The 25,065-nt window shown below is 36.7% G+C and overlaps 1 protein-coding gene across 1 annotated transcript in view; it reads left to right on the top strand.

Moving 5' to 3' along the window:
- Positions 1–25,065, top strand: part of LRP2 (LDL receptor related protein 2) — a 1,335,386-nt gene that overhangs the window by 203,831 nt on the left and 1,106,490 nt on the right. Inside the window, exons 12-13 of the mRNA XM_044075346.1 lie at positions 1,338–1,561; positions 24,382–24,588. Of these exons, the coding sequence (XP_043931281.1) occupies positions 1,338–1,561; positions 24,382–24,588 (431 nt within the window). The remainder of the gene's footprint in view (positions 1–1,337; positions 1,562–24,381; positions 24,589–25,065) is intronic.

Here is a 25,065-nt window from a genome sequence, read left to right as displayed (position 1 = left end):
ACCATAGCGTCTGTCCTTCTCATAGTGTTACATTGATTGGCAGTGGCTGGGGTTCAAACCCCATTTGTTTGGCAACCAGAAATGTCTCTGTGGTGGAAATGTTGCCACTTGACCAGTTTTTGTTTTCTATTAGGCATGACGGCAGCAAAGTAAGGAGTGAGAGATTCTGTCAAAATTGTTTTTGAAGAATAATCTTAAATCTTATATGACTGGCAAAAATATTTCAAATTTAAATGTATAATGTAAATAGCTTTTTGGCTTTGAAACAGAATATTATTAACTTATGAAATGAACTGGTTGAGTTATTTTGAAATGGTAATACAAGCCAAAACATGGAACTACACTTTGCTCAGCACCTCATTAGGAACAGTTTGAAACCAGACAAATATGGTTAACATCATGTTGTAAATTAAGCAAAAAAGCATGTTTTTAGGGATCTACTTCACATGGTCAACATTTCAGAATGTCGAAGACCATATGGCCGAGACCATATAATCGACATTCGAAATGTCAACCATGAAATAATAAAAAAAAAAAAAAAAAAACAACAAAAACTTACCTTCACGCTGCTGGCAGGGGCCTCTGCTCCCCAGATCCCTGTGGGGGCTCCATCCCCCACACCCCCCCAGAACTTAAATATATCAACTCTGAGATTTCACTACAGTGCGGAAGATGGAAATCTTTCCATTCTGCACTGTATGGAGATGCTGGTCAAACATGGTCGAGATTTTGAATGTCAATCATATGGTCTTGGCCATATAATCTTCAACATTCTGAAATGTTGACCATGTGATGGGGACCCATTTGTAGACATGAATGAGTAACATGAGTTGCAGTCTGATTTTATTTATCTGTTACAAACTTGCTAATAATAATATCTTCCTGAGGAAAGGACATGAAGGTAACTAATGTCCAAATAAGACACTCTCCTGTGTGTGTGTGTGTGTGTGTGTGTGTGTGTGTGTGTGTGTGTGTGTGTGTGTGTGTGTGTGTGTGTGTGTGTATGTGTGTATATATATATATATATATATATATATATATATATATATATATATATGTGTGTGTGTCTGTGTTTGTGTGTGTGTGTATATATATATATATATATATATATATATATATGTATATCTATCTATACATATACATACACACACACACACACATTATATATGTATATAAATAGATATACATATATATATATATATATATATATATATAGACACACACACAGTGTGTGTGTGTCTAAAATGTTTACCACTGGTATGTTAATATTATAATACATTATACGCGCTATAGTATGTTCTTTTTCAGTTTTAAAGACTTTTTTGTTTTATTTTCAGGTGTTTTCAGTCGATATTTCTGGTTCGAATATTCAGGAAGTGTTAAATGTATCACTTGACACTCCTGAGAATTTAGCTGTCGACTGGATAAATAATAAACTGTATGTGATAGAGACTGCAGTGGACAGAATAGACCTAGTTGACCTGAATGGAAATAATCGAGTGACACTTATTACAGAGAATCTTAGTAACCCTCGTGGAATTGCATTGGATCCAACTGTAGGGTAAGTTATATACTGGTGTATAACACTTACAAAATATGCTGTCTTCTGCTTATTAGTGTTATGAAAAATGAAACAAACACAGTATGTGTGAGCTGGATCTTCCCATCTTCATTCCATATTGCTAAAACATATAAAGCTAATGATACTTAGGAAGAAGAAACAAAAGCTGGTTACAGTATCAAATAGTTGTAATTATGCAGCAGTTGTGCAGTTGTTTACATTTTATTTTATTTATTCAAAACTTATTAAGCTGTGTTGAACAGTGATTCACCTCTACCATTTTTAGTCTATTCCTGGATACACATATTAAACAAAAAAAAACAGAATTACAAAACAATATGAGAGGCTTTGTAGCTAAGAAGTAGCAAATGAAACATTAGCTAAATCAGTAAGTGCAAAACACCAGACAGTTCAATTCAATCAGTAATATGAAGTAAATATTCAGGCTATTTTAATGTATGATGCGCTATATTTGCAGTAAAGTAAAAAGGGGGGATGAGGATTAAAGGTGTTAGATTTGGACAGGAAAAGGGATATAAGGGTGGAAAATATTCCTTTCTAACTGATCGGGCAGGCTAGTTGATCATCTGATTTCAGTTTATTTTCTGTGTACCCCACAAATGGTGCATTTATTCTTGCAAGACCGCAGGATATTGTAACAGTGGAAGAGTATCACTGCTGGTTTCCAGTGCTGGGAATTATCATACTTTAATTTGCCTTAGTACTCACAACATAGATTAGTAGGTGAATAGTAGGCCATCAGTCTACACACTATTACAAGTCTAGCCAATAACAACAGGTCAGAATCAAACTCTGTACTTTGTATCAGAGAGATAAAGACCTTAATCATTATGCCAGCCCTGCCTCCAAACATAGTTCAGTAGAACTGCTTTGGGAGAAGTCCAGAATTTTAAGTTCTATAAGCTGCTGAGGTCTGATGTAAATCTCAAGGAAAAAGCTGATTTTTAACAGAGCTGCACTAACACACCAGTACTTAGCTTCCATAACCACATTTCCATCCAGTCAGCATTCTGGCCCTGCTGTATCAGCAAAGCAAAAATAAACAAGAATGATCATAGAAATGCATTATTTTTGGAAGAGCCACTTTCAAAAGAGTTGTGTGTTTGTTGTAGTAGCAAGACAGTTAGGTGGAGAAGGTGAGCTGCAGGAATTTTATCCTCCAGAGAGCAACTCTTTTTAATAACTTATGGCAGAAGGGCAAGGCATTTACTTTTGCAGTAAAGCATTATGGGAAGATAAATTCAATCGACCACCAGAATAACTTTAACTGTGCGCCATTATATGGGGATAACATAGGCCTACAGGCATAACTGTGATGATATAAATGTGTTGTTTGGTTCTTTGATAGGGGTATGTACAAGGGGTCATGCTGTATTTTGCTGGATAGTACACATGGTACTCTTGTCTCTCCCCTTTGTAAAGTTTAAAGCTAGTGGCTTCTGCTCTGCTAATTCCCTGATGATATACTAAGAGACAGTCTGATAAATAGTTATAATCCTTTGTAACTAGAACTTTGATATTCTGCATTCACTAACAACACTTCTACAGTCACAACATTTCAAAGTAGGCAAGATTCAGAATTTGTCAAGCAATTCTCAACATATCTAATTATTACACATTACCTGGCTTATGGAGGTGATAGGTTGAGTAATATATGTCTAGCAAACTGACTTTAGGTGTTGCTGTCAGTGTATTGCAGGTGTTGAAGTGTAGTGCTACATAAACTCAGTGTATGCTCTGTTATGGAACTTTTTTGTTATAGCTGCCCAAGAAAAAGAGCCTCTGCCTTAGGGGGATCAACTCAGTTGGCATAAATAAATAAATAAACAAGCAAGCAAACAAACAGATAAAATAAGGTTTTTGAAGACTGGAAGAGGCAGCTGCCATTCCATTTCAGAGGAGGGAAGAGCAAAATAACCAATAAATTGTTGACTTTTCAACGTGTGCTTTGTTATATAGAAAATTATATAATCCCTGCTTAAGAATTATAGAATGCCTTGTAACCAGCAGAATGCAATACCCAAGGCAACATGAATTCAGAATAGACTGGTCATGCCAGAAAAGTTTACTAAAGGTACCATATTGGCCCAGGAGTTAATGCTGGGTGTTTTCAGCACCATGGTCAGGGGTAAAAGCCTACTCTTCATGTACTGTGTAGGTGGAGTCTTCACATTCTTCTTTGTTCATGCATGTTTTCTCCATATGCTCCGCCTTCCTCCCACATTCTATAAGTCACGCTGCTTCGGCTGATTTGTTACACTACAACTACTAGAAGTTTTTAACTTTCTTGTTCTTGTTTTATTTACTCCTGAGTGCTTCTAATGGCCCTGTTTTTAATCAGTTGTTATATTTACCTTTTATGTGATATTTAATTGTTACATGCCTTGTTTGATTTTAATTTGATTTTACTCTAATACAATAGTGTTACAGAGCTTTTTCAATCATGTCTGGCCAATAAAAGAGCTATTGTCTTAGTAAGAGCAATCCAATGATTTTCAGGGAAGTCCCTAATTTTAAGTCAAATTTTAACTCTGCCCATCTTAATCTCTCCTAAAACTAGTGACTTTTGGAGAAAAGGTGATGAATTACACCTAATAAGTAATGACTATAATTTGAGATGTATACTTCATTTACTTCAGAAAATGTATATTAATTCACAGTCTGTCAATGTCTGATGATGTTAAAAGTATCCCTAATTGTCCCTGATTCAGTTGAGAGCTATCTTATTTAAAGGTATCATCTGTGTTTTCTAAGTATCCTTGGTTCATACATGTATTACAAGGTGTTTCATGATGTTGCTTTTGTGGCTGTGTAGCCTAGTGCTAGGGCAACAAGCCATGAACAGAGTACTCTTTGAATATCTGAGTCCAACTCCCACAACTTCCACATTGCATATTGTGTCATTTGGCAGTCTCTAAACTAGCTCTAAACAGAAAGCAGAATAAAAACCTAAAGCAGTTACCAAAACATGCGTGTCCAGACTGACCTTAATGTGAGATATTTTGACTTCATTTTTAAATACTGCCATTCATAATTTTTATACATACAGGTGCTATTAAGCTTTAACTGTAAAAAGTATTTCTTGAGAATGCTTGCCAGATGGATATTATGGCTTAAATATAATAAAAAGTAGAAACACATTATGGCTTAAATATAAAGTTGAAACATACTGGGCATCATGTGCTTGATTAAGGGAAGGTAATTATTTAAAAGATTGAAGGCTTGTCCCTGTATGTTACTATAACAGATATGCTGAGTATACCACTAATCATAGGTAATGAAGTACATTACATCATTAATTTGCTAGACCTCAAAGCAGTCAAGCAACAGATTAGTTTTAGTTCATTTATTTTATTAATTTGCCTTTGCTGAATAGCTATGTCTAACTTTGCTTCTCTTTATATTTTTATAACTTGGTATTATTCTGCACAGCTGAACAAACATAAGCAGAAAAATCAAAATAACTATCAGTTCAAAATTTACAGATGACAAGTGAAACTTCTATTATACTGTAGTAACAATATAGTAAATAATAGTTTGGTTTTGGGATAATTCCTAATGCTATGCCTGAAGTGTACTTCAGCTTAAAAATGAAATAAAACCAATGTGCTTGAGTTCCTTTAAAATGTTTGTAGCACTTCACTTGTTTTCCTTCACAGTATCATGTGATGTATTTTTAAGTGTTTTTTTCTTCTGATAAACCTGACTTAACTGAACCTATAAAGGAATATCTGAAGGTGGTACTGCTCAATGCTAGAAGTCTTAACAAGAAACTCCACTCCCTGCAAGCCTTCCTCTCTCTGGACATGGTTTAAAGTCACGGACAGTACCCCAGCAGTGCAAGGTTATAATGCCTTTCACACCTTTAGACAAGTTACTGCACAGGAGGGAACTAAAGGCAGAGGAGTCTCACTCAATATTAAAACCAATCTCACATTCAGACTAGGTAAAGCATATGATCCACTGGACTTTGTACATATGCATGGGTCTCATACCATATCCTTGCAACCTGCAGGTCCCCCTTCATGTCCAAGGAAACCCGTACTATCTATCTCAGTGTACTAGAGTCCATTACCCTTCATCCCAACATGATATTCATGGGGGATCTCAACTACTTCTCTATAGTTTGGGAATCCTATACCACTTATAATGCAATTCCTAAACTTTGTTAATATCAACATCCTGGAACAGTTGTTCTTTCTCCTGTCAGGGGTACAAACATCCTTGACTTTGTACTTATAAACATGGGGGGGCTGATGTTCCTCATCAAATGTCTTTGCTCATCATATCTGACCATGAGACAGTATTATTTGAAGTAAAAAATAAATCCAGGAATGCAGCAAAACCAAAAGCCTTTCTGAACTATTTCAAGCCTAACCTCTTTCTCTACTAAGCAACAACTTGGCTAAATTCCAAGTACCCCCAAACCCAGTAAACACCATAGCATATGCTGAGTTATTTACAAAGTCTCTGTATAGTCATATTGATAGCTGTATAGAGTGAGCTGTGCCCACTTTTATTAAGAAAAAGGAAAACTCAAAAGGCAAGCCACTCTGGTGGAACCACAGTATCAATCGGTTATACAATAAAAGAAAAATAAATCTTGGCCAAGCATAGGAGGAACACAGCCATACATACTAAAAACTCCGACCACTTAAACAGGCAGCTAAGAGGGTTAATTAATACTTCAAAGGCTAAATTTGAAGAAAAATAGCTTCTCAGGCAATGAACAACCACAGAGCTTTATACAGATATGTCTGAAGCCTCAGGTCAACTACACAACAATGCACAGAACCTATTGTAAATGGCATCACCCACACTGAACCAGAGGGTCACTGCCAACCTTTTGGCTTACAGGTTCAGCTCAAATTTCTCTTCCCACTTCCCCCAGTAGTCCAAAGGAAATGCCGCATTCCACAATCCCTCCAACCATTACTAGGGAACAGGTCATCAATGCACTTTCCAAGACCAAAAACACTACACTAGTGAGCCCTGATAACATCCTCGGTTGTTTAATAATTAGCATGAAACATGACCTGTCTGGTCCACTTGAATCATTTTTCAGCTGGAGGCTTCAGTCAGGTTTTTTGCCCAAGGAATGGAAGATGACTACAGTCATTCCCCTACACAAAGGGGGTCCAACCACTTATCTGGGTAAATACAGGGCCATAAGTCTTACCAGCCTCATATGTAAGGCCATGGAAAGAATCATCATGGACATGATAAATAAGAACATAGGTAACCTGCAAATGCTGCACCCATCACTATTCAACTTTGTTAGATTAAGGTCATGCCTATTAAATTTGGTGGACCTTTTTGAGAGGGTCACCAAAGCACTGTATAAAGGTAAGACTACACACAACCTACCTCGACCAGGCCAAGGATTTTGATGCAACACCCCACTCAGGCATTATATACAAGCTCACTAATTTAAGTATAAACCCCTTTATCTCTCTCTGGATATTCAACTTACTCATTGATAGGACACAGGAGGTCAAAATAAATGAGGCTACCTCCACCAAAAGGCCAGTCACCCAGGGATCGGTACTGGGCCTGCTCCTTTTTGGCATCTATTTCTCTGAATTGGAAGTGAGTGTTGAAGTTTTATGTCTGACTAAGTTTGTGGATGATTGCAAGCTGGGGGGTTATAATCAACTCCCCTGCATACACTAGCATTCTTCAAGAAGGTCCATCTCTGACTAATAAGTGGTGCCAAAGCAATGGTCTTAAAATCAATACTAAGAAGTGCATAATTTATCCTTTGGGAAGTCAACTACCCTAGCTAATTCCCATGTTGATAAATTGCCCCTAAGAGTTGAGGCAATCATCAGGGATCCTGGTAAGCACATAGACAACACCCTTACCTTTGACTGCCACATGGCCACAGTGGTGAGGAAATCCTTTTATGTTGCACAGCTTTTGTGCATAGCATTTAGGTTCACAAAGGTCATTATCCCACTGTACTCCATCCTTATCAGACCAATCATACAGTACAATGTTCCCTTTGGTATGTACCTGATGAGACATATGCAGCAACTAGAGCAACCTCAGAGGTTCCTTACAAAAAGAATGCAAGGTGTAACAAACTTGCCTTATCCAGTCTGCCTTAAAGCCCTTTCCCTCTACTCATTATCCTATAGGTTGCTGAGGGGGGGTGATCTATGCTGGCTTACAAAGCATCCACAAACTCCACACTTTTGAATCTCACACATATTTGTAAGTTAAAGAGTACCAGAAATATAAGGTCTGGGGACTTGAATTATTTATGTGCCTTAAACAAAACATGCTGGAGAGACAGATATTTGTCCCAAAGACTTCCCCTCCTATGGAATAGGCTTCCCATCCATGGGAAAATCCGCAAATCTGTTACGCAGTTTAAGCACAGCCTAGACCATTGCATGGGGAACAGGAAATTTACACTGGTCCTGGCACCCCATGTCCATTATGGACAGAGGTAACTTATAAATGCCTGGTCCTCAGTGTACTATTTAGTACAGGAAATCATTATTTTTTTTGGAAAACTTGGCTAGGCTTATAAATGCCCCCATGTCATTAGCTTAGTAACAATCTATGAATCTATTATGAAATATTTATTATTTCATTCCATGTTTTAAAGAGCCAGCAGTAATGTGCACCCCGTGAATGTGTGTGATTTTATGCAAAATGGACATATGACTTGTAAATTGTAACTGAAGGGGTCTGAAACCAGATACATTTTATTTTATTTTATATTCTTGACCTTTCTAGTAATATGGCTGGATACACCTGTAAAGCATAATATATATAAACTTTGCATAAATAAAACTATTATAGGTTTATATGCAAGTACTAAGCTAGCTGCCCATGTGGACCATTTTAAAACTAGCCAATTTCCCTTAGTGAGAATCAAACACTGTGTCTCTTGTCTGTGAGGTAAACACCTTGACTATTATGTCAACCCCCAACCCACTTTACCCTTTTCTGAAAATTTTGCCGACTGGGCAGGGTTGCCCATTTTCAGCGGAGGCCCAGGGAGAAAAGGTCCATACAGTATGACAATCCATGAAACGTATAATACAAATTGAAAGTATTTAATGCCATAATGTCTTACTTTACTTACATCTGAAGCCCATTCCTGGACCAGCAGATAGTGATATGCCTCATACATGAAGAAGAATATTTGTGATACTACGTAGTATTTGTATCTAAGTTAAGGCATTGTCAGTATAGTATATATTTTATAATAATACATATAGTGTAGGAAGCACATACAATTATGGCCTGGGCCTATGAGTCACTTAGAGAAACAAGGTGACACTCTTTTAATTTCCTTAGTAACACCCCTCTGGCATGGACTATAATAAACTATATGCCTTTACCATCCAGTCTTTAACATAAATGCATCCCTAGATATCTTATCAGAAGCAGGATATAAGAAGCTTAATGCATAATTCAAAGTCCTGGAATTTCTTAAGAGTATTTTAACTCAATATTTTACATTTATTCATAAGGTATACGTTTTGAAATTAATCAGGATTTCAGAAACATTTTTAAACATGGATGTAATGAATATATGAATATTTTTGTCCTGGTCTTGTATACTTACAAAGTATATGAAGTCAGTCAGTACTGAACTGTAGTTAACCTTAGGATAAGAGAAAAAGTATATCATACAATAAATTTATTTTAAAGCAAAAAAAACATCAAATTTCTGTGTATTTTTTAATTGTGTGGTTGGATAAACACTAACAACATGAAGTGCATTTTCATTTGGTTAGTTATATATGTATTTTGATAATACTGTAAAGCTTCATTCTTATCATCAAGATGCAGTGACCTTCGAGTTGGTTTTAATAAAGGCAGGTAGAGGGGGTAATCTTCAGTAGGGAGTCTGGGCAGCAAGTCTCACAACCAAGGAAAAAAGAACTTTAGTTCCATTGTAACTTCTTGGAAATATCCTTTTAGACAATCCACTTCCCACTTTTGAGATTAATAGGGTAAAATGTCACAAAACCAGCCCATGATTTCTTTATTCTGCAGTTTGCTTTCTGTACTTTCCAGCTACTCTCTTTATTCACTTCATAGGTTCATAGGTACTTACCGAATATTGATTTGTGAGGATCTTAAGAAGCCTACCCTTACATTCCCATGGTAGTTTAACCTACAGATGGGCCAAACAAGGATATATTCAGACATTTACATGTTTCCCCTATCTATGAGGGACAGAGGTGCTGAAACTAGGGATGAATTTGTGGTTACCCATCCATTTGTTCAAATTACGTTTGAATAGAGGAGATGTTTCTCATTTTATGTGGAGTTGAAGATGATTCCATAGAATTGGTATTCTTTGTGACACATAATTATCCCTCTAACATGTTCTAGTTATTGTACAAAAGAGATTGCGATCTCTTGAGTGGGTGTTTACAATACCATTGGACCTACCAATGTGTAATAGGTTTGATGGAATAGAGTCTGGTGAAGAACTATAAGTGAGGCAAAGGTCACTCACCTCTCAGTAGCCAGTAGGATACTAAGAAAAGGAACAAACCTTCGAGATAATCTGCATAGTTTTTATGATTTAATCCTTTGATTATTTTTTATGAGAAAGTGTTTTGGTCATTTCAGTTGTTACAAGTGTTTGGACACATAAGTACTGAAACAGGCATTATACTCCATGGTAATGAGGGCTGATTACAGTGGATCTATTACATCCCTGGATCTGGACACAATACCTTTAGATATAAGCTGTGCAATGAAAAAGAACTTCCTTACAACAGTGGATTCATGGAAAGGAAAGTTCATTGTTGACATAGGTTCCCAAATCCCTAACTATGGGCTCAGTTTTCAGGGGTGTGTTGTCAGTGTGATAGTTGCAAGACTAGTCTTGCTTGATGAATGATATGGTTATAGACTTCTTGTTATTTAGTTTTAATCCATGGATTTGACACCAGCTATTTGTTTTGGACTCTTCTACGGAGTTTATGATGGTACCAAATTTACAGTCATCTAAATACAATTTAACTCGTTAACCATTTAGACTCTGAAACATTCATTACTAAACCATGTAGGTAAAAATGTTGTTTTATTATAGCAGTTCACCTTCTAAATCTTTTTCTGCTAAAAATAAATCTGCAAGTGCTTGCGTAACCCACTTGCTCAGAAGTTAAATGTTTTAATGCAATATGTACATGAATGAAAAAAAAACTTGCCTTGAAATGTTCCCTTCACTAGCATTTTCTGAGTATAGACATTTTCTGTATTCACCCTTAGTTTTAACCAACTCTCCTTAAAGAAGAGCTTTTGTCATTTTTACCAAGATAGGGAAATACCTTTTTCTGTCTTAGTATCATGGGATTCTGTAGCATCAGATCTTGCTTAGCACTTTCAGTCACCTTGACTGGTAAGTAATCTGCCCTTGTGCTGGATCTGAGCTGACAATTTCTTCAGCTGCTTTTGTTCACTCCAGCACTCAAGCTCCTCTCTTCTCCTGTTGGGTGCACATAGGCCCTCATTGCCTTTCAGGTCTCATTTGTCACCTTCTGTGACAGATATGGTCTCCAGCACTCTCCGTAAAATTGCCAGAAAAGTCTATTTATTCTTTTATTTACTTATATTTAGTCAGGATTTTTCATTTACTAGCAGTTTGTCTTCTGGTTTACAACTTTATATTTAAAAAAATCTTATTGCTGTCTACTGCTTCATTCTCAGATTAGATAAATGCCTAATCCTTCTTATTGCCTCCCTATAACTGGCAATAGTATTCATATTTTTTTATATTCTTCATTTGTCTATATTTGATCTTGTCTGTAAAGTCTGCATTGTACTGTTCCTAGATGCCCGGAAGCAAATTGAGTCATAGGTGGCTGCCATTGTCCACTACCAGCCTGTCCATGAGGCTGCTCCACAATGCAGTGGAGGGAACAGTCATTCAAATTACTGTGCAACAACATGCCTGGCTGTGTCTCTGTGACTTTGCTGACAACTTTAATACATTTGTTTTATGATGGGACCTCACTGCTTGGTTCCCTAAGTTTCTGCATCATTCCTATAGACTTTTACCTACACTGTACTAAGGACCTCATCAAGGAACACCAACTATTGTCTCCCTTTCCTCCACCAAGCTGGATTCCAGGGTTTCCATGATTTGTCTGTCAAGATGGCTTTAGTTCCATTCCATGCATTTATTCCATCAACAAAACTCCACTGTCAAAACCTAAGGCAATGTCTACAAGATCCATAGCAACTTGCTTCTTCATAAATTCCTTAGTTGATGACATTTGTGCTGCAACAGTATGGTGAACAATGCAGACCTTTATCAAGCACTGCAAGCTGACCATGATATCTAGATTCTGATCTTTCTTTGATTCCGCCATCCTTAAGGGTATCCTGTCATAAATCCATCACTGCTGCAAAGTGGGATAAAGCCTTTACTCGACTCCAAATGACCATGATTCAACTAACAGTAAGGGTGATAGAGGGACTGGATGAGGTGAGGATGGGAATAAACTGCTGATACCAGCATCCTTATTGTAGGGTTAGGGAGATTGCCTAGACTTGCTGCAATAGCAGCATTAAGAGCCAGATAAGGTCTATGCTTCAAGTATTATACTACTTGGTTGGGAGGTGGCAATTGCAGATCAAGGGTGAAAGAGGGTTAGAGCAGATTCCCAGCAGTTGTATGATGGTGCACTAGCATCCTCAATGTCCTCTCCTATTCTGGATGTAGGTCAGATTGAGCTAGGGTCTGGTAGACCTGGCGAATGAGGAGAAGAGCTGGTGGTACCTGATGGCCAGCTGCAGGAAGGGGGAGCAAAAATAAAATAAAATAAGAATGGTATCCTGCCATGATATCACCAAGAAACTGAAGTAGCTGGAGATTCTATCTCAGCAGTCAAGATGGATGGATGGGATAACATAAGATGTGGAAGCTAAGTACTTAAGATAATATTGGATCTTCAATGTCCTTTTCCATCCAGCTTGACACCCTGCCTACCATCCCTCCTCAAATTCTCACTTCCTGGCTTTCTGGACAGATATGGTAGACCTAAGTCTGTAGCCTACACTCCATTTAATGTTCTTGTTTTCCCATCACCAGCATATGATCATTCAAGGGGCAAACTTGATTTTGAAGGCCTGAGAAGAAATGGGCACATTATAGAAGATTTAAGGAGCTTGAGTTCTAGAGTGAAAGTAGTTGAAGAAGTTGTCGACTGAGATCAGTCATGAGAGTGAATTTCTCAACAGTTGAAGTGGGCAGAGTGGGATAATGAAGATCTGGCATTATGGTAGGTTCATAACTTGTATATTAAATGCTATATTAAAGGTGAAGGATAGGTATGTGTATATGTATGTGTTTTTCTCTATACAATCTATATAGATTTCACATATGCATATGTATGTATATATTTAGGTTTACTATCAAAACTTGGAAACTGCATCGGTTGACTTGCAGTTTCCAAGTTAGCAGAATGTCGACCCAAAATTGATTGACTACACTGCAGCGCATGAGTAGTGTAGGTCGATAATTTGGGTTCAACATTGTGCAGGGAGGTCGTGCTTCAGTGAAGAACAGGGAATTAGTCCATTTCCTCACTGTAGTGTGATCTCAGAGTTGGTATATTTAATGTGCAGGAGGGGAGTGGGGTGCAGCCCCCCCCTGCAAAATAGTAGAATGAACATACCTTTGACTATAGAGAACAACGGCACATTAATGTGCATAGCAGGAGGTGAATGATGTCACCTCTTGCTATGTTGAATACATTGAACCATGGTGGTCAGTGTATTCATCTTCACTTTGGTTTAATTTTCAGAATTTTGAATTCAGCATTTTGGGTAGACATTTTAAATGGTTGACCGAAGCTGATTCGAAATTTCAATAATAAACCTATATATATATATATATATATATATATATATATATATATGTGTGTGTGTGTGTGTGTGTGTGTGTGTGTTATCTTCAGATGCCACAACATAAACAATTAATAATAGAAATACTGCTTCTAAACCTAAACTGAGATTCAGAACTAAAGAAGTTGATTAATTACTGTTCCACATATCTGGTCATATATTACAGTCAATTCCTTCTAACAAAAACAAACAAAAAATAGCAAACTATTTGTCTACTGAGGTGTAGCATGTGGTTTGTAAACTATTCTTCTGACTGCAAACTGTTTACTATTGTGCAGGTACATCCATAGGGTAATTTACACTGCAGTGATGTCTTTAACCAAAGTGTGATCAGCTGTAGCATAAATCAGTGTGTGAATTTAATTTTGCGAGTTGGGATAGTTGACATACCCTTCAACAACTTGGTGTAGTTGACCAATGCAACTGTACCCACAAATAGTTGTTACAAAACCAGTAGAGACCCTGAACTAGACAATGAAGCAAAATACCAAAATATTATTGTAGATAATACATTAAGTTTTGATCAGTATGTTGCAATCAAATTCAGAAAAGTTTTACTCTCTAGCATATCCCATATTCAAAGTCATAACCAATAGGTCATCGAAAGTCATTTGATTTTTGCATCCTTTAATTGGAGTAGCTTTAAAATGTAATTGTACATTATGCGGCCTAAAGCTAGCCACCCAACTTAGCTTGAGAGAGTTCAGTGATTCTTAGCAAATGAAGAACAGAGTGAGAAACATGGACTAGTATTGTATACTACAAGAACTATTTTTTTCTTTTATTTTAATACAGACTACTTAATGGAGACTTGTGCATATTATATAATGTCAAGTGCATTGTCGCCTCACAGTGAGACGCTGTCTGGTTCGATTCTCAGCTAGAGCGTCTTCTGTGTGGAAATATACGTGAATGGCTGTACCTTCGTTGAAGGCTGTGCATCAGGGTTGGCAACTCGGTACATAAAAATCAACTGCCAATCATTAGCGGACAGGAGTTCTGCTGTGGCGACCCCTAACCGGGAAAAGCCGAAAGACACTACAACAACATAATGTCAAGTGCAATTCAGCTCTGTTTGAAAAATAATGTTACCTAGAAGGTACAATGAGTAGAGCTAATACAAGAGTCAGTAACTGACTGCTTAACAAGAGAAAATGGGACAAATTCATTACCCAGTGACTACTAATACACTGCACATCACACCTTAAATATTCATAAACAACACTGATAACCATGAGTGTGACAGAGAACTCCACTATGAGAAAATAGCAGTCAAACTTCTAAACCTTCCGTAGGCCATAAGTTTGAACCTACAAAGCACTATGAATGTTTTATGTAAGCATGAGTAATAGATGCAAGAAGGTTGTTGCTTTCAGTCTTTTGTATTTCACGTCACTTATTCAACATCTTACTTAAAAGGACCAGTAAGTATGCCATGCCCTTGGTTTACACTGTGAGATGCAGGCTGAAATTTATTACAATATTTTCATCCATGATGTAGTTTGTACTATGTGATGTTGATATGGTATGGGCACATCAGTGAATACATTAACTGTTGTTTCTGTTTGCATTACACTAGATCTGCTACGCATTCTAAATGGGGCCACTTACTGGAACATATACCTAGACGGTACTTGAATAGTATTTTACAACAGAAATCCCAAGTAATATAGCATAATGCAATGTGTCTAGCATCTCCCATCCCATATAATCTAATGCTTAAAATCACAAAAAGGGGAGCAAAAACCGGTAAATGAAATAAAATATCAATAAAACAAGAAGCCAGTCAGGCAGTCAGTGTATATGAAAAGACAAAACTTTAATATAAATAAAAACAAACAAAAGATAAGTGCTTTGGTACCTACACAGGGTACTTCATCAGATCTAAAAATAATTGAAACAGCATTAATTTGAATACTAGTGTTTTAATCCACTTTTCTTCAGCACAGGCCTAATTGGTATAAATTCATTTAACCCTTTTAGTTGCTTGCAATATTGGCATCCACTTAATTTCAAAACACTCATTACTTGTTCTAATATCACCACCTCTTAAGTTAGTCTTGCATAGCTTCATAAATATAAAATTAAAACTGCTCACTTCCTGCATATATAACATGTTTAGATAATGCATTTTTGTTATTGCATTTGTTAATATAATATAAGTGTTCTCTAATATGGTCTCTAAGACAGTGATTTGTCTTACCAACATAAAATGATTGACAAATGTCACATATTGCCAGATATACTCAGTCACTTTTGGCACAGTTAGCATAAACAGTAGTATGGAAAATATGCAAAGTATGAGGGTGCATAAAGCTGTTAATCAGTCATATTGTATTAGATATATATGATATATATACTAGAACACGTACTGAATGTGTTGAAATTGGGGAAAGTGTTAAATTAATTTATACCAGTTAGGCCTGTGCTCAAGTCACGTGGATTAAAACGTTAGTATTTAATCTAATGCTGGTTCAATTATTTTTAGATCTGATGAAGTACCCTGTGTAGGTACCAAAGCTTATCTTTTGTTTGCTTTTATTTATATTAAAGTTTTGTCTTTTTATAAACACTGACTGACGAACTGGTTTCTTGAGTTATTGATAATGTAATGCTTGTTGTCTAGGGGTGCCCCCACCACCTAGCTTATAAAGTAATTGTTACAGTAGTTGATTTCTGTTGTTACCATCCTTTGTTAAAGTACATGCTTTTGTGCTTGTGGCAAGAATCTCCTTTCCCTGTAGTGGAAATAATGCATGTTTTCCTTTATCATTACCATTCTGATCAATGAAATGTAGTGTTGAACATCTAGGGTACCTTCACTATACCTGTTGATATAGTGTACTGTTCACTGTCTGGGGGTACCCCCACCCTGTATCTCCCTTAGTAATATATATTTTTTTGTACTATGAGAAATTTGTCTGGTATGCCATGCCTTAAAGGTGAAATTCATTCTAAATGGCATGTCACTCATATCGCTTACTCATATAACCTGGAAAAATGTTGCAGGACACCATTTTGTAAAACTGTAATTATTTTTCCAAAACCTTTTTCTGATTATAAGAGTACAGAATGGTCCAGAAAGACTCTGCCACAGTGTGTTGTAGCTGTTATGCCTCTGTATTAATGAAAAACACAGTTAACAAAATTGTCATCTACCTGGGTGTATTGATTAAACTTATTTTTATTATTATTGAATTGGAACATTTTGCATTCCTTTTTTCTACCACAGCCCTTCTTCCAGATCAAATTTCCTGGCAGCAAGGGAAAAAAATTCAAATTTGTCTGAAAATTGGTGGAATATCACAACAAACATGATGTTAAGGAGGGTACTATACACTCACAGATAATGCAGCAAGTGCATTTTTGTGCTGTGTGCAAAAACACTCACATTGGGTCTTATAAAATGAGGAGCAATTCCCATTTCTCTAACATACAGCAACCTCAAAGTTGATTCTATTAAATAAGGGGTACATGGGAAAAATGTCCTTACATGGATGGTGTGGAGACCTTACCCTACATAAAATGAGACTTTCACTTCTGGGCCAGATTAATTTATCTCCATTGAATTAGAATTTAAAATTATATTGTTTGAAGTCAAACCGTATAACCAGTTAAGGCATCTGATGAAGTTTTCAGATAACATTTCTTTTATAAGTAGTCAATAATACCTGACAGGGTGGGTATTGCTGGAAAAATAACATTGGTGGAATGCTTCTACACACATGGAAAGATTGTCATTTATTCTATAACACCGAGATAATGCAAAATAATTCTTCCATCTAATGTTTCAAAGTTGATGTAACATCTGCAGTTGTTGGAGGAAGTATTTTACATCCAGAATTTAGGTATTTAGTGTCTGAACACACACACAGGCACTCTCGCACACACACACACACACACACACACACACACACACACACACACACACACACACACACACACACACGCACGTCCAGCAATTCTAGCCGCTTTGTTGACTGAATACACTTTAAATGTTATTATGGTCAAATGAATATTAAAAGCAAAAATAAAATGTATACAGTGCAGGGCATTGCAACCTCCTAGATGTCCCTGATTTGCCTCATATTCTTGCCTCACTCTCAAGAAGTTTTATTTTGTGGTAAATTGCTTAGGATTAGAGTCAGTCAGTAAAGCTAAACATTATAATTTCATATTTATTGTTCAGATAAAGCTTTTTGATGAAAACCTCTTGCTGTATTTCGAATCTGAGTTCTTGGGCAAAGAAGTTGAGGTATGCCTTCTCCCGTCTGCTTAGTTTCTCTAACGCACACACATTGTATTTTGATGTGTTGTGGTATCACCAAAGACACTATACAAGGTCATAATATAAATATTTAACACCAGAATAACAAACACATCATGTACTTAATAGGATGATAAACACAAAGCAGTTTCCAGTAAGCTTGGTCCATCCAGCAACCCTCTTCAGTTTACAGTTAGCCCACAAATGTAACTGTGTAGTTTCTAAATGTTACTGGAAGTCCCATGGTTGCATCTGTCTTTTACAGAAACAATGTATAGACACACACACACACACACACACACACACACACACACACACACACACACACACACACACACACACACACACACACACACACATTCTTTCTTGCTTTCTCTTTCACAATTGCTTTATATTTTCTTTATTTTTAACCATCTCTAAATGTGGCTTTTTTAAACCACGCTTAAGGAACAGTAAGTAAAACAAGTCCTTGTAACTGCTGTCCAGGTTACTTTTGCTAGTTGAGGGTGTTTTTTCATTAGTCCTCTTTTTTTGTTTTGTTTTGTTATTTAGTGAGCTTAAAAATGACAACCATTTGTTTTTTTTTTTCCAGTCTTTGCTTCACAGCAGCTTAATACATTGTTATGAATCAACAAACTATTTTTTTTTACCCAGCAATATCTGTACATTAACACCCTGTTGGAGAACGTGCTTTCTTTAGCAGGGTGACAATGTACATTTAGCCCATTATCTAAACCATTATGTCATACCTTTACAAAAGATGTGTAAACCCTTAGTAACCAGGGGAGCAGTGTTCCACAAGATGTATCCTGGCAACACAAGCAGACATTCAGCAGTCTGAGTGTTGTCTCTGTCCACCTAATAGCAGTCGACTGTGTCTCAGTTGGGGAAGTGAGGGCATATTAGCCTCTGACAGATGCTTCAGCAATGTAAAGGGTGATGACATGCAACATCAGTGACAGTGGCTCCCAAGATGACCACTAAAGTATGCTGAACAGCTAATGCAGATGCTTCTCCTAGCATATCAGTGCAAGTGATACATATATATATGTATATATATATATATATATATATATATATATATATATATATATATATATATATATATATATATACTGAAAATGATGGTGCTCAGAATAGCTGATCTCAGTAACTATTATGCGTTTTATACATTTCTGAATCTTGCTGCCACACATTATTTCACTATCTACATACATGATGGCTCTTACTAGCATATTAACGATTAGGTAACCATTATGTGGACATTTACACGCCATGTATAATGTACTATTGTCCTGCTAAGGGTCTATATTGTATTGTCGCAAGCTGACAATATCGAATCTGATATTGTTGGCATGACAATATCGAAAGTGAAGAATATCAGCCAGGTAAACGGAAATCTCCGTAGGGGGAGATTTCCATTTACCTCAATGTAGTGCGGTCTAGGAGTTGGTATATTTAAGTAGGGGGGGGTGTGCAGGGTGGCTTGCTCCCCTGCCTAAGCTCTTTAGTTTTTTTGTTTGTTCTTTTTTGTTTTTTATACTCGTTTGATATTTTGCTGCATCAATCGTGTTTGACATTTATTGCTTCGATGCAGTAAAATTTCGACAAGGTAATATAAATGCTCCTGCTAATACAACTGTACTTTGTGTGTTTCTGAATTTCCCCTCTGCGTCACCAGTCACCACACTGTTTAACTTACTGTACTGTGCTGTTTGTTTACATGTACCCTCCAACCTGGTCCTGTTCTGTTTTCTTTAAATAAAAATATTACTTCTCAGCACTTCCAATAATTCAGCTAGAGATGGTCCTTTTGCAGTCAAAGAATGCAACACAAATGTTGGCTAACTGGACTTAACTAGAAATGTTCTTTTAAAAAATCCAATTAAAAACAATTAAAAGTAAAACAACAAATTTAAGATAAATCAAAAATGCAATAAAATATGACCCAAAGGCAAGAAACAATTATAATTCAAGAAATCAAAGTAATTTACAGAGCAGCTTTTGCTGAGAAGTTTGTCAGAGTAAGCATTGCTTAGTTTTGCTTAACTTAAATAAAAATTGTATTTTTCAGTCTGCTCATACATGCGAGTGAAAAATGTAGCATAGTTCTTTTAGGACAACAAAATATATAGGTGACCAACCTCTCCAATCAGACAGTGTTATAAAAGACTAGGCACACTAAGCACCTTTATTGATTTGTGCTTGTGACATAGGCACATTTACATTTACATAAAAGTAAACAAACTGTATTAATAAGTTAAAATTAACAAGCATCATGTTTCACATATATTTTCTATATACCATATAACCTAAGCAACATTTCATAAATTATTCAATTCCTGCACATTTTTTTAAACAAGAAACATCTTTATTAAACCATCACTTACAACATAACCAGTCATACATTTATATGAATGAAAACAAACTAGACCAACGCAATCCTAGTTGCAATCATTTTACATCACAAACCAGTGACACATTCCCAGTTGCAAACATTATACATCACTTATAATCTACACAATCGTTTTCAGTCAAACATTACATAGCTCATTTAAGCCCTGCCTTCTTTCAATCCTTATTCCACCTACTAATTTTAATCAAGTAGTTCTGATGCTGTTTGTTTTTGGATGTGCAAAAGGTTCATCAAAACAGGGTCCACAGATTCCTTGTATGCCAGGCAAAGATCACTTCTCAGAAGTCTATATGATACTGAGTAAAGAGACAGGGCTTTGAGACGATCAACATAGGACATTGTGTTTATTCTGTGCATTCATTTTGTAAAGAACATTTGTGGGCATTCCAGTTGTTGCATGTGTCTGGTCAGGTACATAATGAAGGAGGCATTATACTTTATGATGGGTCTGATGAGGGCCAAATATAGTGGTATCATGACCTCTGTAGACCTAGATGCCATGCTGTTGCTTATAAGTTGAGCAACATAGAAAGATTTTCTTACTGTCTTGGATGCATGTTGGTTAAAGGCTAGGCTACAAACTACATGAGTGCTCAGATCCCTGACTAGTAAATCAACTTTTAGGGGTGTTTTATTGATGATGTAGTTACCTGGGGTGGATGACTTCCCAAAAGGTACAGTAATACATTTTTTGCTATTGAGTTTTAAGTCATGGCTTTGGTACCAAGTGTTTGTCTGTGTTAGACCTTTCTGAAAAGTGTTCTCATCATGAGGGATTCAATGACTGCTCCCAGTTTACAATCATTTATGAACTTCACACAGCTCTGGGGGACTCCACTGGTGACTGGCCTCTTTGTGGAGGTGGCCTCACTGATTCTAATCTCCTGCATCCTATCAGTGAGCCAATTAGCTATCCAGCATGTTCTAAAGAAGTTTATACCTTGTTCCATATGTTTATTGACCATACCTGACTGGGGTATTGTATCAAATGCTTTAGCCATATCTAGGTAGGCAGTATGCACCATTTTCCCCTCATCCATTGCCTTACTGACTTTTTCAAAGAAGTCCACCAGATTCATTAAGCATGACCTTCCTTTGTCAAAGCCATACTGGGATGGATCCAGTGTCTAGAGTTCTCCTATGTCTTTGCTGTTAATTTCTATTATGATTCTTTACATGGCTTTGCAAATAAGACTAGTCAGATTAATAGGTCTGTAGTTTCTAGGATTTCTTGAAGGTCCTCCCTTATGAAGGGGGATAACAGTCACAATCCTTCATTCATGTGGCACAAAACCTGTTTTAAGTCTATAGTTAAATAATGGGGCCTGATAGACACTTCAGGAGTCATCCTGGGATGTTATCAGGCAGGGCCATTGAAGCTGTGCTCTTGGCTTTAGCAAGTGAAGCCAGTATATGCTCCCTAGTTATAGGAGGGGGATGTTTGGGGTGAGAGGAGGGGTAGGAACTGAATTTGTCCACTAACAGTTTCGCTATATCACCAGGCTCTGTAAACATGGCACCATTAATCACCAGTTCAGCACGTTGCTGTATGTTGCCCTTGAGATTTCTGACATAGATGAAGAAGTCCTTATGGTTATCTTTCACCTGGAAGGCTTATCTTAACCTCAAAGTTGATTTTACTTGACCTAATTAGTCCTCTTAGTTGCCTCTTTAGTTTCAGAGAGTTTTTATTTTTATGGGAATTAGCCTTCCTGATTTTTGCCATAATTTTTTTTTCATTTGTTGTATATATTGCCTATTTTAGGATGCCACTAGGGCGGATTGTTTCTGGAGTTAGTCCCGAGCTTACTTCTGGTAGGTACAGCAGCCTCTCTGCAGCCATTGATTTGGTTGTAGAGAGATCTGACATTAGTTCAGAGTGGGCTGCTGTGTTCTTGGGGTTTGGAGGGGCATTGGATTTTGACAAACCATCACTTAATAAAAGGTAATTTCCTTTGGAATAGTTCTTAACTGTCACTGATTTTAATTGGCTTACTGAGTTGATTTTGATTTTGAAGGAGACAGCTTTATGGTTGTACCTTGCCAGGGAGGATAAGACATGGGGGTTTACAGCATTCTCCCATATTTCTGAGCATGGGGACCAGTTTGTTGGACCCTCTAGTGGGTGTATTCACAATTTGGTCATGGGTGTTTGTATTTACAAAGTCCAATCATCTCTGTGCCTGTATATTTGAGGCCATGTAGGATTCCCAGTCTATAGAGGGAGTAATTAATGTCCCCCATGAGTTGGGTGTTTGCTTAGATGTTGAGTGTCTCCTGTAGGTACAAGTATGCATTGTGAGCTACTAGGGACATGGAGGGTGAACCATAACTTGTTAGGATATGGTATGGGATTTAGCCTGCATTGATCTGTACATAGAGCAACACCAGCATGTCATCCTGTTTGAGCACCCTAGAGATAAGCTTGTCATTGATGTATATCGAGACATTTCCAACTTTATTCCTTGTCTGTGCAGCTACTGGTCTAAAAGTGTGGAAGGCACTGAAGCATTGCACTGCCGGGATAGTCTTTGATGCTTATAGTGTACAGATCACTGTGATTATTCTCTGAATCTGGGGAAAAATGTGCTTTGTTGAACACCATTCTGACATCAGAAATGTTCTTAACATGCTTTTATTAAGTACCTTTTACTATTGTTAAGCTACAGTCACACACTAAAGTATTCACAGCAGTCAGCAGTCACCACAGAAGAGCAGCAGGAAGCTGTTAAACACTTCATTTATACTATTTTCTAAAGTCTGACTGAAGTATTTAACAGTCTACGTAAGTGTGTCACAGCACTACTGCACTTTTTTCTTTCACTTTTGAATATACGGCTGCTGAATCACATACCATACAAGTGCAACATTAGCTTCATTTGTATGTTTCTATGACATTTCTGTGCAGTCATTCCAAATGTAACTCAAATTTACACTATATATATATATATATATATATATATATATATATATATATATATCCCTTGTGTCATAGATATGCTTCTGTTGTGGTAGCAGACAGCTAAAAACGGCCCTTTTAGAAAACTGTGCCCCTTCCTTCTTCCAGCCCCGCAGCCCTTAGCAGGTTCCAGCAATCCTGACAGATCTTCCTGAAATACTTTGATGCAAAAATTGCAAGAAACACACAGCCAAACTGGGATCCTCACTGTGTAATACTTTGAACTTCCTGTAGTGGAGGCATGTGGGATATATGCAAATGACTCCTTATGGACATACCTGTAACCTTTTTATTCTTTGGTTTGGATGAAATACTTTAACAAGATGATCACAAAAAGAATCTTTGAAACAGAACAAATGATTGCCAGATGCAGCAAAAAGTAAAACTTTGCAGTGATCTAAGTTTTAAGAGAATAGATCCCAGAAAAAACTTTGCATTCCTGTTTTAATGTTATGGAACATGAAATAGGAAAATCATATGAGCTGCTATTAGGTAATTTTGGAGTTGCAACAAATCAGAACAAAATAGAAACCATTCAGAGTTATGCAAACATATTAGCAGTAAGGAGAGCAGAACAATATGGTGACAGTGGCTTTTAATGGTATTGTATGCTATTTTACTTTCCTTAGCCTTTATATGTAAATTCTGTATTTTTCTTTATCTGACATTGGGCTGAACCCTATAAAGTGACCAGTTTCTACCATGGTTAAAAAAATAAATAAATAAATAAACAAATAAATGGTGAAAGCCTGCCTTGTGCAGTGATCCTGCTATGGATGGTACTTACAGCATTCTTTTGGCCAGTAACTGGAATTTAATTTTCTATGGGTCAAATTTTGCAGCTTAAGTAAGGTTGTTTTCAGTAGCCAAACACCTTATTCATGCTGCATGCCTAGTGTCAGCTATCAAAGCTGTTGAACATGCCAAATCTGCACCTGGTATGTAAATTTTAAACAGAAGCATTTTAAAATAGTTTAAAAAAAATCAGTGGAAATGAGTAAGAGTGATACAGAGGTTGAAGGAGGCCTTATTAAACAAAGTCCCTACTCTTGAACCAGACATTTACTAGATTACTTTTGGTGTCACAAATACCCATACGTAACATTTTGTGATGTAGAGGCTGTTTTAATGTGTTGTAAATATTGCTTACATCCGAGAGCTAGAAATATGAAATGCATTTGCTTCTTGTGACAGTTCAAATAACTAGCTAGTTTTTTCACTATGTGGCAGGCTTTATATCTTGTTAATTGTCTCAATTTTTGTTTTAGTTACATGTTTTTCTCTGACTGGGACAGTCTTTCTGGGGATCCCAAACTGGAACGAGCATTTATGGATGGTACCAACCGGATAGACCTGGTTAAGACAAAGTTGGGCTGGCCTGCTGGAATTGCATTAGAAATTGTGACAAAGAGAGTTTACTGGGTAGATAGTCGATATGATTATATTGAAACAGTAACGTATGATGGACTGCAGAGGTATGCTCATATTAAAATTCTTAGTTTTTATTAATCATAGATACATAAAAGTTAGACATGGATACATTTTAAGATTTGGCTTTGTTTTTTTTTTGAGTTCTTGACTGGTTAATGGTTGTATTTTACTCCATGTAATATGGACTTTATAACATCTAAGCACATTATATTGCATTCCACTCTCTACAGCTTTCATATTTTTCATTCATTCATTTGATATGCTTTCCCACAGGAGTTAGTGACCAGCTGTCTTTTACTATAAAGCTTTTCAGTCTGCTGTTAGAAATGGCACTACATTGCTTTATGTGATTGAAACAGAAGAATCATGTTGAATCGTTGAAGGCATTTATGTGTAAAAGTATTTGATGAATAGCTTATATATACCAATTTTAAAGTTGCACAACATTGGGGAAATGTCTTGTGTGACGAGATTTGATCACATCTGTATTATACAAATGAATTAACATATCTACCCAAAGT

Source organism: Protopterus annectens, chromosome 6.part1 (genome assembly GCF_019279795.1).
Source record: "Protopterus annectens isolate FY-2018-M chromosome 6.part1, PAN1.0, whole genome shotgun sequence".
In the NCBI taxonomy this organism is placed as follows: domain Eukaryota; kingdom Metazoa; phylum Chordata; order Ceratodontiformes; family Protopteridae; genus Protopterus; species Protopterus annectens.
Note: the sequence above shows the minus strand (reverse complement) of the source record. Positions and strands in the feature narration are given on the sequence as shown.